This window comes from Panulirus ornatus, chromosome 6, assembly GCF_036320965.1.
Source record: "Panulirus ornatus isolate Po-2019 chromosome 6, ASM3632096v1, whole genome shotgun sequence".
NCBI lineage: Eukaryota > Metazoa > Arthropoda > Malacostraca > Decapoda > Palinuridae > Panulirus > Panulirus ornatus.
In genome coordinates this window covers 19,544,126-19,559,584 of record NC_092229.1, presented here as the reverse complement: position 1 = coordinate 19,559,584, position 15,459 = coordinate 19,544,126, and the positions used below count along the sequence as shown (strand labels likewise).

The 15,459-nt window shown below is 41.2% G+C and overlaps 1 protein-coding gene across 3 annotated transcripts in view; it reads left to right on the top strand.

Moving 5' to 3' along the window:
* Positions 1-15,459, top strand: part of Nurf-38 (Inorganic pyrophosphatase Nurf-38) — a 149,869-nt gene that overhangs the window by 62,136 nt on the left and 72,274 nt on the right. Inside the window, exons 2-3 of one of the 3 annotated variants that reach the window (XM_071662697.1) lie at positions 4,981-5,110; positions 14,148-14,317. The exons of 1 other annotated variant lie outside the window; for it this stretch is intronic. In XM_071662697.1, coding sequence (XP_071518798.1) covers positions 14,218-14,317 — 100 coding nt within the window. In that variant the 5' untranslated portion in view covers positions 4,981-5,110; positions 14,148-14,217. The remainder of the gene's footprint in view (positions 1-4,980; positions 5,111-14,147; positions 14,318-15,459) is intronic. One more of the 3 variants, XM_071662698.1, reaches the window with a different exon arrangement.

Here is a 15,459-nt window from a genome sequence, read left to right as displayed (position 1 = left end):
GTGATGGGGAGTTTTGTGGTGTCAGTGATGGGAAGTATTGTAGTGGGAAGGGCGGTGGAGAAGTCGGGGCTGGTATGGACGGTGTTCCCACACACCATGTGCTCAGCCACGCTCTACCGCTGCCTCCAAATTGCTCGTCATCCCCCCCCCCCCCTCTCTCTCTCTCTCTCTCAGTTGAGGTATACCTCGAAAGAAGTCTAAATTAGGTGTGTGTGTGTAGGTAGCTGGGGGAGAGGGTTGGTTTAGCCAGGTAGGTGTGGTGCAGGACATTGCCCAGCGGCAAGGTTTGCATCATCATGGTGATTACTTCCTGGAAAATCAGAGAGAAGCAAAAGGCTTGGCTTAGGTAAGTACCCATTGATTCCAGCTTAGAGGAGACACTGCCCATTTATATGAATGAAAATTGACCCTAAAGTGTCCATGAGGCTGATTAATTTTGTAAATAATTTAGATTACTATGGGAAACATCTACATTAGATGAAGATATAAAATTTCAAATTTATCGTATCAGCTTAGACTTACTATTGATAAGATAATTCGGAGAGGATTATCACATCCTTATCGGAGACTTATCTTCCGACAGACCAGATTGCCACATCAAGCTTGGCCTATCTTGGGTCATATTTATTAGTCATCTGTCCTCACTCGTCTATACATTATTATTGTTATTGATATTATTATTATTATTATTAGTAGTAGTAGTAGTAGTTTTTTATCATTATTTTTATTATTTTTATCATTATTATTATTATTATTATTATTATTATTATTATTATTATTATTATTATTACTACTACTGTACTTATCATCATAATGTAATTTTTTTAATGCTATTAATGAAATAAAGATGAAGTAGCATTCAGCTACGCGGCGCTAATGGCTTTGGATATAGAGAGGTTTTCCTGGGAAATTGTAGTGTTGAAAGAACGGGATAAGAGGAGGAGCGTGAGCTGGAGAAATTTGTTGGATGTTAGTGAAGGCAACAGTGGGGAGGGTTACGAATGTTAAGTGAAAAGGCGGCGTTAATGAACGTTCAAGTAAATGAAAAAAACATCAAAATTAACCTCTTGTAACTGCTGATATTTGTCTTGATTTTGATATATTCATATGAAAGTGTGTTGATGTTATAGTCGTCATTTGTAAGTTGTTATGGGAGGTGTATTTAATTAGACAATGCCCATCTTGCAAACGGCGATTACTGGAATCAGTTATTTTAGAATTATATAGAAATAATAGGATAAATGTCAGCAGGAAGGGAAGGTTTTCATTGGTTCTGATTTTTTTTTTTTTTTTGTTTAGGTGTTGCCCCTGCTTTTACTGTATATCTTCCTAGATATAACCCTTACGACAATCATCTTTAAATATTGAAGAATATCATAGAATGAAAGACAAAACCACAACCCTGAGCTGTTAGAGCCGCCGGATTCAATTCCTCCACTCAGTTTAATAAGGTAATTGTAAAATCGAACCCATCCCGCTCCGCCACCTAATGCAGACATATAGAATATATGTAAACCTAATCAGTGGAATATCTTGGTGTCAAATTTGAATGATAATCTTACTTACCTTATTTCGTGATATGAGATCTGAATTTCACGTCGGCCACATGACATGTATCTACACTATTATGTTGTAGTTTTCGTCTTCATTTGGGATAAACAGTTAATTCACAGTTACAGGTGCAGCCTTCTTATTTCCCAGCCATGTTTACCACCAGAATTTCAACTTGAAATTGACGCATGCGCACTGCAGGGTTCCACTATTATTTCGGGAAATATCAACAAATAATACGTCTTAAGTTTTTATATCTTAGGTAGATATTATTGAAACGAAATTACAACCGTAGCATCTTGATATATATATATATATATATACATAGGCGGAGAATAGAGTACATTTAACAGACGAGGAAAACATTCCCCTTTTTGAAAACTTGTAATTTTTAGTGAGGTTTGTGGTCTCACGACTCCAGAGTAACGTTTCGGTGTTCACGCTTCAGTGATTTAGTTTTTATGTACCTTGAGTGTTATAAAAACATTTCTCATCTCTCCAATTATATACACCTGAAAATAAAGGTATGCAACGTCAGTATTTTGAGGTAAGTTCAGTATTTTGAGGATAATCCTTAAAGTTTATTGCCATCTTAAGTGATCGATTGTTATAACTGATTATGATGAGGATGGTAGTATAATTTCCAATCATTATTTTTTTGTTTGTTGCTAAAATTACTTTATAGCCGGAATTTTATGTAAACCACTGCTTGTAAAAAACTGGTTGCTCCGGCATTGGAAGTACTGCAGACGTTGTAATCAGTAAGTAGAAGATAATTTCATGGGTGCACCATTACAGTGAAAGCTGAAAGCTGTTCTTAATTGCCTTCTGGTTCTTTTCACGGGTATTTTATGCAGTGGAAACCATTTCTTAATATTCATTGGGCATGTGGCTTTCCTCTGGGGTATGCCGTGGTGCTCTCTCTCTCTCTCCTGTCCAGCCACCGTCCGCCAGGTTCACCTGGTGGTCCGGTTCCAGATAAGTCGTAAGGTCACTGACATCTTGCCTTCATCCAGTGCGGCATCTCCTCTCGTGGGAACAGTAGTGTGGGAAGGGCTCTCTGGATTGAGATGCATGAATGATTTTGAGTTACAATTTACCATTGTGTAAACTCATTTCCCTGTTTTTTATACTTATATTTTTGATCATCTAAATGCTTACGGACGTGGTATTTTGGATTTGTCTTCTTTTGAAATTCTTTTTTAGTCAGTTCCTCCTTCCGTTCGTCGACAATTCCACTTCGTAATTACAAGAACGTTTGAGGTATTTGTATCAGCTTTATCGATAGACTTGTGCATCGTAACGAAGGGTTTGCTCCTGGAGTTGGGGAAAGATTATTGAGCCACACAGTTCCAGGTTACGTTAATTTCTGATTTTCTGTTACTCATCGGCTGAGGAGCAAACCATACTCTAAGGTATTTGAGACGCATCTCTGAGGTATCTCGTCTTTCAAGAATATTAATGTCTCCTTTGGAGACTCTGCATATCCCAACCGTGCGTTTTCTTTCCTCTTTCTTTCAGTTCCTTGTTCTCCTTCCTGTTCCCCCCCCAATCCTCCATTGCCCTTCATCTGCTGCTGCCTCCTCTCTTCTCTGTCGCTCTTCCCTCCCTTGCTCTCACCCACGCCGCTCATCCTCTTTCCTACCGCTCCACCCTCTCTCCCCTGCCGCTTCTCCTTTCTTTCTTTTCTTTTCTTTCTTTTTTTTTCTCTCCTTTGCCGTTCATTCCTCTCACACTGTCCCGCCTCGTCTACCCTGACACTCCTTCCTCTCCCCATATCGCTTATCCTCTCCATTGTCGCTCCTCCTCTCCCCTTGTTGCTCATTTCTCCCTTCTTTCCTGTCTTCTTTGCAGTTCTAATCCCCCCTCCCCTTCCTTCATCTATCCCCAGTCGCTCCCCTTCCCCCTACCGTTCTTGCTTTCTTCCCCTACCGCTTCTCGTCACTCCTTTTTCTTCCATTTTCTCATTCTCGTATATTTTTTGAATGCTACTCTTTGTCGTGATCCTCATTTTCCTGCTGCTTCTTTTTGTATCTCCTCTCCTTTCTCGTCTCCCCCCCCCCCCCATCCTAACCCCATTCTCCTGGTAATGAAGAGGATAACTTGCTGCAAAGTACTACACTTAATATGAACATTGTTTAAATGTTCGACAGACTTCTGTCACGAATAGTAGTCGTCATCATAGCTCGAATAACAAATAGACTAAATAAATTATTCTACGTTTTGTTTTTCCTTTTCTTGAGGGGAAATTTGCCTTATAAATGAATAGAGAAAGATTTTAGAAGTTGGGAAAGACACAGAAGGGTAGAGTTGCTCATCTTACTGGTGCAACGACAGGATTTCCGAATTCGTAAATTCTTTTGAAACCGTTTTCTACGTCCTCTCAAAAGTCCATATCTAAGGAAGGACTGTGTGGAATGGGGCTGATGCCTCTTATAATTCATTCACTAATCGTAAGACGCTGTGGCTGTTTAGCATTGCATAGCCTACGTAATGGCGGAGACAAACATGCAGGCAGATTCAGGAGCAAATACCGAGTAATATTTACAGTAGTTGATAAGGAAAACCATTACCGTAGAGACAGCAGGTGAAAGTCTGAAGTCATGTAGAAAATTGGTAAGTATGATGGACAGTTTTGTGGCGTGAGCTTATGTAAAGCCGCCCAGTTGTGAGGGTGGGCCCATGACGTGCAGCACAAGGACGACTGTCATTACACAATTGGAGTAACGCGTCAGTGTACAAGAATCTAATCAAGACTTTCATTGATTTTTTTTGTAAGAGGTTTACTTTTGTATGTTAAAACTGGGATTTTCTGTGATGGCTAAAGGTTATATCAAGCGTATTTATTGCGTTTTTGCTGTGAAACCACAGAACCATCACAGGAGATGGAGAAGTCTTGAGGAGGTTCCCTCTGTTCCATATGACCCCTCGGGATATCCTCTTCATGTTCCATATGACCCCTCGGGATATCCTCTTCATGTTCCATATGACCCCTCGGGATATCCTCTCCATGTTCCATATGACCCCTCGGGGATATCCTCTTCATGTACCATTTGACACATCGGGATATCCTCTTCATGTACCATTTGACACATCGGGATATCCTCATGTCCATAGACACTACAGGAAAGGAACATAGATCTGGTGTATTGGATTAGTTGTAAGGTCATTGCTTGATGTGTGTGTCTTCTGATGCAGTTAGTCTTGGCAAGGCTGCTTCAGGTTATCGATGTTTGAGTGTTCGAGTTCGTCAGCGGTGACTCTGGCTACGTTTAATGATGAACGTCAGGTGGAATACAAGTGCCCGAGGAGGTTAGCATCACTAACAGGGTTGTGAAAAATTTTTAGTGATAAACTTTAGTTGTAACAAGAAATTCAAATAGTCTATTGATTAGGTTTTCGAGAATTTTAAACATGTTTTTGTTGCAGATTCTATGGAACAGTAGGGCCGGGCTAGGTAACTGCCACAGACTTTATCTCCCCTGGTCCCATAGAGTTGTATCACGTCACCCAACACGATAGAATCAGTAACAGCACACACCTCGATAGTTTATGATAAGTATGCACAGTGAGGTGCCTTATATTTTGCTTCACTCACGTTACCTGGTGCCTTATATTTTGCTTCATTCACATTACCTGTTGCCTTATATTTTGCTTCACTCATATTACCTGGTGCCTTATATTTTGCTTCATTCACATGACCAGGTGCCTTATATTTTGATTCACTCACATTACTTTATGCCTTATATTTTGCTTCACTCACGTTACCTTATGCTTTATATTTTGCTTCACTCACATGACCAGGTGCCTTATATTTTACTTCACCTGCATTACCTAATGCCATATATTTTGATTCACTCATTACCTTATGCCTTATATTTTGATTCTTTCACATTACCTTATGCCGTATGTTTTGCTTTACTCACATTACCTGGTGCCTTGTATTTTGCTTCACACATTATGTGGTGCCTTATATTCTGCTTCACCTGCATTACCTGATACCTTATATTTTGCTTCACACACATTACCTGGTGCCTTATATTTTGCTTCACTTACATTACCTGGTGCCTTATATTTTGCTTCTCACATTACGTGATGCATTATATTTTGCTTCACACACATTACCAGCTTTACTGTAAATGCTATTAATGATTAGATACATATGGTTCCTGTCATGTATAACATTAGCTAAGCTATCTTTTGTTTACGTTGTATTTTAAGCTTCACTTATTCCCTGTGTTCTTTACCTGGTTTATATTGGTTGTATGTTATGTATCGTCAGTTCTAAACGTGTCTTGTCTTCATTGTGTCTAAGTTGTAACATCTATTAAGTCCTGTGTCATTAGCAGTCACTCATGCCATAAAATGTTTCATGAATGTACTTGTAATATATAACTCATTGTACAGTTGCTGTGGGATCACAAGTACAAGTGGGCGGAGTGTACAAGTATCTTAGGGACGGTGAAGTAGGTGAAGAGCCATCGTGAACTAGTTGATCTTACCGAGGCACTACACTGGGAAACGAGTTGGCAGTGGTTTTCTGTTTTTGTGGGAGGATCTGGTCTCGCTTAGACTAGTTTTAGGGTTAGTAGTTCTGATATTTTGTCATCCCAAATAGTATGGATATTGGAGTGTGGGAAGAGAGGTAGGCTTGTGTTCATATGAACCTTGTGATAACGGTCAGTAGTTGCAGAGGGCGCTCAAAGTTGGCCACGTAACCAACACTATGGGGTGGGAGGAAATGCTAGACCCACGCACTAGTCATATTTTCCTGTATATTGAGGGTTGTCGTGGTCAATTTAGCCCACTTCCTATGGTGCTTCTTCCCTCAAAACGTACCTATTTTTTTTTTTTTTTCACCTCAGCTTTGCATCCTGTTATTAGTTCTGGTGGATGGACTTGACGACAAGGCTCCGCCTGGTAGAGGCGAGGCTTGTGCGTGAAGTAACCACACGCCCTTCACCCGCAGTTCCTTACACCTGGCCTGCCACTGGTGTGCTGTTCCTCACGACGCCTGCACACGGGACTGGATACACGAGAAAATTTAGTTCCCGAAACCTCTTGTATTTCTTTATTCTCATTAGAATTGCGCTTTTTAGTGTTAGGAGAACTAGTTTAGGTGTGGTCATTTTCCCTGCTTCGTGTGAAGATTCTCGATGCGCTCCATTTTCTTTTTTTTTTTTACTGTGGTGGGGGGCTGTAGTGAAGAGGAACTGGTGTTGCTAGGCGGGCTTGGGGTTGACGATCATCAGCCTTCGTTGCGAAAGAGTTGGCGGGAGGATCTCGCGTTGCTCCTATAGAATCCGCTCAAGCTTGATCGCTTGCTACTGGGCTGGGGCCTGAAGAACAAATGATATCTTCCACAGAAAATTGTCAGGAACAAAAATTTTGATGAAGTGAATGTAGTACTTACTAGGTAGCGGGAGCCGGTTGATGGGTCTTGTGTGACAGTACTTGGAAAAGGATTTGCAAGAACTCGGAAGAGATGATACAGTGAAAACAAAGCCAGTCTGTTATGTGTACCGAAGTGAACATCAAAGGGGTTAAACGAAATGACGATCTGTTTATCTCAAGGCTTAACCGTACTTACATGCAACTCTTGGAAACGTCATAAAGAAGTGCAGACTACTAGCACGGGTATTGAATAGCCTCCAGAAGAGAATCTGGGTTGTGGTGCCATCCTAGAAAGTATACACCGGATTCATAGCCCTTGTGTAACGGAAGGAAATGAGTGAAAAATAAAATGATATCACGTCGGATTAAATCTTAATGTGGTTTGTAGTGAATTAGTTGTAAGATATTGTGAACAGATTTCCCAATAAACTCTTCAACAATCGTACTATTATTTACTAGTTTTGCTGTCACTTTGTAAGTATTAATGTTATTGATTCAGATTTACAGCGTACGGGAAAATCTAAGGTTTTCGAAAATTGAATAGGAAATAGAATGAGAAAATAAAGATGTGGTGAAGGACTGGAGGAAATCTTTTATATAGGATGCCAGACACGAACATTTACAGTGTGTCCTAACATTTATTCCCAGAAATGAGATTTGCAGTGGGCACAACTACCCCTCATGCATTGCCAATCCAGAACCAGTAGATAGACTAAAAAAAGGAAAAAAAAAAGAAAGTACACCGCCTACATTTGTTATTCCAGTTGTCGTGTCATCCATATTCTGCCACTGCGCTAGTTTGTCTGCTGCCCCTTAGGTAAGTTTGCACGACTCTTGTGTGATGGCTAGTCCTAGAGTAAGCATTGTGAGGGGACAGATGACTGGGTATCGCCCATCTGCTGGGCACGAGGTGATGCCCAGTCTGGCTGTAGAACACGACAGGTATCAGGTACACAGAATAAACATGCGCTTGAGAGAATTGGCGTGCTCCTAACTTGCCTGAAAGAACTTTAGACCAGATCATGGAATGAGTCAAATCTTATGGAATATCTCGGAGCAGAATGGCTGATCGTAGTCCCGCGCACTCGCTTCTTACTTGGCTTTTTGGTGGCCGTCAAACTTGGCTGTACCGTTTATTGGAGGGAGAAAGCGATGTGCTCTTTGTCATAAGTAAGAGTACTTGATCCAGAGGACAGATGGGAAAATAAGAAAAAACGATGAACGGAGGAATCAACAAGATTATAACATGACGTACAGGGCAAGTAGAAGTCAGGTGGGCTGTTCAGTTATCGGAGACGAGGTTAACCCATGACGCTGCTCTGAAATATCCAGAAGGGCACGTGACCAGTGCTGTACGTTTGATTGGCAGGCGCTCGACGTGTTGTCATGGTGAGATGTTTGGCCTGGCTCAAATATGAGGTTCTGATTTCGTTCAGCACTTGAGCAACGCTTTGACTGGTGGTTAAACAGTCATTTCATGGTCTATCTATATTGCAACTTGCATATTGTTTGTTGACTTGGTTCGCATAGAATAGTACATTATGTCCATTATGTACTGGTAGTACGTAATGAGTGGGAAAAAATTGTCCTTCAAAAGTAGTGGGAAAAAACACGGGCTGTGGCGCCAGATTTGAGATAATGTGTGCGTGTTATGCAATACGTTATTGAGGTATATTATTCTGCAGTTATGAGTGGGACTAATCTGAGTGACCATAAAAAGTATAGTCATGAACATTTCTGAGAGACCCAAGACTTAATTTACTAAAACCACATATTTAGCCAAGCTGTTTTCTAGAAATGGTGTAACATCTTCGTTATCTGAGAAATTAAGATGAGATGTTTTCAGTCGGCAACAACGTAGTTCTTGCCATTTAACAGATAAAGAGTGAGAGGTGCAGATAGGTGGGGTGACTGGTGGTGCGGCCAAGTGGACGGTAAGGTCTCGTGTTAACGGATGAAGGGAACAAAAAAGCAGTTGTTGAATTGGAAAGACATTGTAATTGATATATATATATATATATATATATATATATATATATATATATATATATATATATTGGTTATTCGTAGTTGTCACTTTCGTAACAGTTTAAGTCGGTTGATGTGTGCCTCTTCTTATTCACTCTATCAGCACTCGTGGTCTGTCTAGTAACCTCTTTGGTGTTGCACACCATCTGCCTTGTACCTTTCCTGAAATTATCTCTAGGAGATCCAGTTGTCTGATTATGTAGCTCCTTTTTCATATCCACCTATAATATCCGCTCACGATTCCGTTTCTAAGGACACTGTATCGAAAAAAAAATCGAGAAAATGACCCTTACAATTCAGCTCCTGTAACGTCCTTCAGATATGCCAACATATTGGGATTAAGATGTTACGAAGCTAAACTTTTTCCCGTTGTAAGCAATTGGATGACTGAGACCGATGAAATATTTACAACCTTTCCAGAAAGTCGTATATAAAAGGTTACTTGGATTGTGAGGTCTGGATTACAAATTACATCTTGGACAGTTATGATGAAGAGGAAGGACATGTGGAGGACTTGGGTTGTACGATGTAGGAAGTTGTTGAAATATTTAACAAGACTGAAAACATTGATTTAGTTATTGAACTAATGTGTGAGGCACCAGATTCAAGACCACAGAAGTTTTTAGAACATATAAGAATTACAGAAACCCGCCTCAGTAACCTTGAGAACCCCGGTCCATGCTAAGCTACCAGATACAAGACCACAGGAATGTTATAAAACTAATAGATAATGTACAGTCTAGCCACAATAACCTTGGAGATCTGTTCCGAATCAAATCATTTTACATTTCTTCATACCACACTACGAATAGCGTGGAAACGACACTAAGGGAGTATATCGCGGGAAGTAGTGCAGACGACAGCCTGTACAAAAAGAATTTCGTTTCTCTTAATCACCAGATAAACTTTACAATCTCGAGAAGATTATGTTCTGAATATGTGACAAGACCATCTCAGATACAATGCTCACAGGTGACAACCATCTCAAGATACACTGTACTGTGGTGACAACATAGTTAAGTGCACACAAGTACGGAAATTAAACCATCACAGCAGAACTCACTCCACCGTGGACGAGGAGTCGACAAATTCAGCGTCACCGGGTCACCAACATCATGGGAAGAGGTTAACGGTCGCTCCTGAGCGGCAAAGAGTAGAGAATGATTTGAAATGGTTGACTGTATAGGTGCACCAAACTTGCACCCTAACCATACTGGTGAAGAATAGAAAGAAGGGCAAATGGCCCAGATTGGAACGAAACGATGTGCAGATCATGTGAAAAAGCCACCGCTCACTCACTACTTGAAAAGACAACCTGTCCAAAGATTTGTAAGGCGTAGATCATAGACCTCCACTATCATACGAGACTGAAAAGGAGTCATTAGTGAAAAAAAGAAAAACGTAAAACATTTCGACGTTGCAGGACACGCCCCAAGGACGACAAGGTGCGTCAGTGCCCACGAAGAACAGCAGACGACGCACACACGCACGACGGGCTGGAGATGAGTCAGGTTCTAAAGAAACACTTAAGAGTAAGTGTTCAGTGAACCAGTCCTCATCGTTAGTGATCCAGACGACTTCTTCCTGAAAAGCATTCTCTCTCTCTCTCTCTCTCTCTCTCTCTCTCTCTCTCTCTCTCTCTCTCTCTCTCTCTCTCTCTCTCTCTCTCGTGTTATGCACAACTGATTCCGTCATCTCGCCAAGTCACTTCGAGAGGACCATAGCGAGTGGGTCATGCGTTGTGCTGTTTCAGGGTCAGACAGACTCCTGAAACTTGCTCTTAGATTCTAGCATAACCCCAGAAAGTTTTGAAACTTACCACATCGCTCCATTCCATAAAGGAGGAAGCAAGGTAATTCTCAGAAACAAACGACCATTACCAGTGACATCAGACATTATATAATATTTCGAGAGTCATTGTATAAAGTTGATTGACCTCATGAAATTTACGATCTATTTAACACAGGAAGACCTTTTTGGGGGGGCGGGAAGATCGCGCTTCTCTTAGGTGCTTCATGATTGCGATAAAAGAACAAACTGCATGGTGGATTATACACAAACTTTGCAAAAACATTTGACAGATGCCAGAGCGCATAAAATATGCCAGATAGGGAACAGCTTGAAAATTGGGAGGATGGATCAGCTGCGGCTCAGCAAACAGACCACAGCACGTTATTATGAGACAGGAGATAAAGGTGTAAAGGTTCACTTCCTCACAGAACACTACTTTCACCTCTACCGTTTTTCATTTTGATATCTGACAAGCAGACACAGATCAGTTTTATATCATCCTTTGCTTATGATACCAGACATCGAGGAAATACAAGCAGACATAAATCAGGTCTTTAGATGGATGACTGGTCATAATGTTTCAACCACTCTGTTAGAGAGAGAGAGAGAGAGAGAGAGAGAGAGAGAGAGAGAGAGAGAGAGAGAGAGAGAGAGAGAGAGACTACAATGCGAGACAGAAACGAGGAACTTCATGTGTTGGAGGAGCGGTGTAAAGATCCTGAGTAATCATTTCTGACGACCGCACTTCCAGGGAACAGGACACAGCGACAGTTTTTACTTCTAAAAAGATGGCAGGCTACATTTTATGGACACCATAATAAAAGAGGTAAATCCAGTGACGTCCCTGATCAGGGTACTAATAATCTCCCGAGCAGAATTTTACTGTGTGCCAACATTACCATTCAGGGTGTGCGAAATTGCAAAGTTAAAAAAAGTTTGCATAGATCTTTTTCAGCCGATAGTAATACTCCCGGGGACTGAAAATAATGAGGTTGTACTCTATAGAGTGAAGACAGGAGAGAAAAATATCGTAATCTATGCTTGGATAATCCTGGAGGACATAAGAAACCCCATTGCCAGCTCAGTGGATGAATGTGACCACGGTGTAGACGTGTGTGTGTGCAGAGTGTACCAGAGGTGTGGCCACTACTTAAAGGCACCGGACCGCGGCCTCCTGCAGCTTGGGTACTTGAGTAACACGACCGCTAGAGGGCAATGGACCGAGCTGTTGGGGTATAAAAACCCTGGAAAGTATTGTACGGTATACGTTAATTGTTAACTAAATGAAGGTCTTGGTATTAGCCAAGCAGGGGCATGTCTAGGTATTAACAAAGAGGCCCGTGAGTGAAGTGTCAGATGAGGAGTAGTGTTGGCAGGTCTTGGTGATTGAGCGGAGGGAGAGATGTGAGTGATGGAGCGAGGGAGGGACATGATTGATGGAGCGAGGGAGGGATGAGAGTGGTGGAACTGCAGGATGCGAGAGATGGAGCGATGGGTCTTATGAGTGGTGGAGCTTAAGGACATAAGAGATGGAGTGAGGGGATGGGAAATCAACTTAAACAACGCACGTCCTCCTCTTTACGCTAGACTGAATTGTGAATTGACGGGTCACCTGTGGGGTTGTTAATTTGTTTGATGCTCATCATTAGTGCTGGTACAGTAGTTTTTATTTTCTTGACTGATTTATGTACTCGAAGTTTGTTTGCATGTGTGTAATTACATGGATATTCTTATGTTTAAAAATTGTCTTCTTATGTATGAACGAATGACACTCCTCTTGTAATTTTGAGGGTATTCACTTATTCCGTTCATGCATTTACCTTGGTTGGTGGGTTTGCTGTAGACGTCGGCGATTAATGATCCTGTTGTGGCATTAACCATTACATCCAAGAGAAGAATCTTACAGTTAGTATTCAGCTCTGTTGTAAGTCTTAAGCCTGAAGTTTCTTGGAGTCGGTTACGGAGGTTATCCAGTGAGTTTGTTATCTACGCAGAGATGTCGCCCATATACCTGTGGTAAGTCTGGGGTATAATGTTCTCAGGTTACAGTACTGTAGTTTCGACATAGGACATAAATGCCTGCGCAAGAGAACTCTTAGGGAGGACTCCATAGCTATTCCATCCACCTGCCGGTAAGCTTGCTTCCGTGGTGCAGGCATGTCAATTTTCTTTGGATATATTTCTGGGCATCTTCAGGTGAGGGAAGACATGGTGTTGGTATACATAATCCAGGATGATGTCTATTGTTCTCTCGACTGGTACATCTGTGAAGAGACACTTCACATGCAGGGAAGTGTGATGCCATGTGGTTCTTTGTTTCTTAGGATGTCAATAAACTTTTCAGTCGATCATAGGGAATAAGTTGTGGGGATGTGGCCTTAGAGGATTTCCCGCCTTGTGCGTTTTGACATTTCCGTAGACATATCCTGGTTCGAAGTCACCCTTCAGAAGATCGAAATCGATGTCATCACTCACTGTGTTCGTAACCGTAATTCATAAGATATGGCGCTTTATGAGTCTATCCGTAGGGGTTTCTTGAAATCTATTGAAATGTTGCATAATCTTGCATTATGGTCTCACATTTCTCGAAGTAGTCATTTCGGTCAAGGATGACGTAAGGGCTTGACGTCTGCGCGTTTGACAATGATCCTCTCATTACGCAGGTGGTTTCGCCGCTTCCCGTACGCGTAGTGTGAATAGTCCTTTCGAAGGGCGATGCTTTCTGTTGAGACTCTCCGTCTGTAACGGTTCCTTTAAGTCGGTGTTCTATATTTTTTTCCCGTCTCTGCAATTTACACAAGTCATCAGAGGATTGAAAGTTCCGCTTCCTTGTTAGCCTGTTCATATTTTGGAGACAGGGTGACAACGGATTCCAAGATTTAGGCATTCTATTTAGTCCTCAGACAGTTGTTCCCTTGAGAGATTAGTAAAACTGTAGGTTGAGGAGTGGCAAGTGGGCCTCCATCGAGTTTCAGTGGTCCTTGCATCCGTCCCAATGATATTGTGAAGGACTCCCTCTGTGCGGTATCGTAAATCATAGTCAGTTTCATCTACATTATATTTTGCAGAAGTTTCCTCCGGTTATTCTTTCAGTCTTTCCATCTGCATTTCTTTCAGACGTATATGTTCCTCTTATCATCTTTCAGCAGAAGTCATGAGTAGACCGTCGTTGCTGTACTGCTTGGTCATGTAGTCGTAGATTAGTGTAAGCTTGGAGCAGGTTCTTTTTAATGCACAAAGAATTGAGTACGACTGCATGTTTACAGTTATGAATCTTTTTTATGTTCTGTAATTTTTTGTAATGTTTTACCATTGGGCGGGTGCTCAAACACCAGTTGTCCAAAATTATCCATTTCATTTCAATCAAGTTTTCGCCTTCACAGAGGCATCATCAGGAATGTGCACCCTTGATGACTTAGACAGAGGTGCTTCAGGTAGCAGACGTGGTTCTGCATGATGATGAACAGCAACTGGTGGTCTGAAGTAGCTGCCGGAACTGCTGGTGGTGAGGGAGCACCTGATGAAGGTGGAACAGAAGATTGGGCATACAATGGTGGGCCACTAAGTTTCCGCTTAACCATATCCTGATGGCTGTGCATCATTTTGCTTACGTTTATTTGATAAGCAAGTGACTTGACTTTCCACTTGCCTATCTGAGTTATTACCAATTGCCTTTCTAAATCTAGCAGGTAAACCTGTAAGAACTCGTTGAATTCAGCTGGGAGAGACGCCCCTTACTAGGTGAACTACTAGAATTAGTAGTGAAGGCTGCTGGTGGTCGGCTGCTGTACACGATATGCTCCACTGCTCCATCAACTTTTTCTACCACAATCTTACTTTCTTGTTCACTTGGAGAAAAGCTGGCTTCACCCCTGAGGAAGGACTTATGTAGGTTGTTTCATTTGGAGTAGTTTCATCAAAGAACTTCTAACCCCAAACGAGTGTCATTTCCCTGTTACTGAAGGTAGCGCAGGCATAGACCGCAGGAGCCTTTACGAAGACCTGGGTAAGACCAGTAATTGGACCTGGGATAATTATATATATATATATATATATATATATATATATATATATATATATATATATATATATATATATATATATATATTCCTATGAGTCCACGGGGAAAATGAAACTTTTATCGTGTTTCATTTTCCCCGTGGACTCATAGGAATATCTTGATCACGCGCAGAATTGTAATCCTTTCCAATATATATATATATATATATATATATATATATATATATATATATATATATATATATATATATATATATATATATATATCACTCCCTGCATAACTCCTCCTTCTGTTTCCCCTTATTAGAAAGGGGATTGGGGTGCCTAAATGTGTGGATGTAACCAAGATGAGAAAAAAGGAGAGATAGGTAGTATGTTTGAGGAAAGGAACCTGGATGTTTTGGCTCTGATTAAAACGAAACTCAAGGGTAAAGGGGAAGAGTGGTTTGGGAATGTCTTAGGAGTAAAGTCAGGAGTTTGTGAAAGGACAAGAGCAAAGGAAGGAGTAGCACTACTCCTGAAACAGGAGTTATGGGAGTATGTGATAGTGTAAGTAATTAGACTCTCGATTGATATGGGTAAAACTGAAAGTGAATGGAGAGAGATGTTTGATTGTTGGTGCCTGTGCACCTGGTCAGGAGAAGAAAGATCATGAGAGGCAAGTGTTTTGGGAGC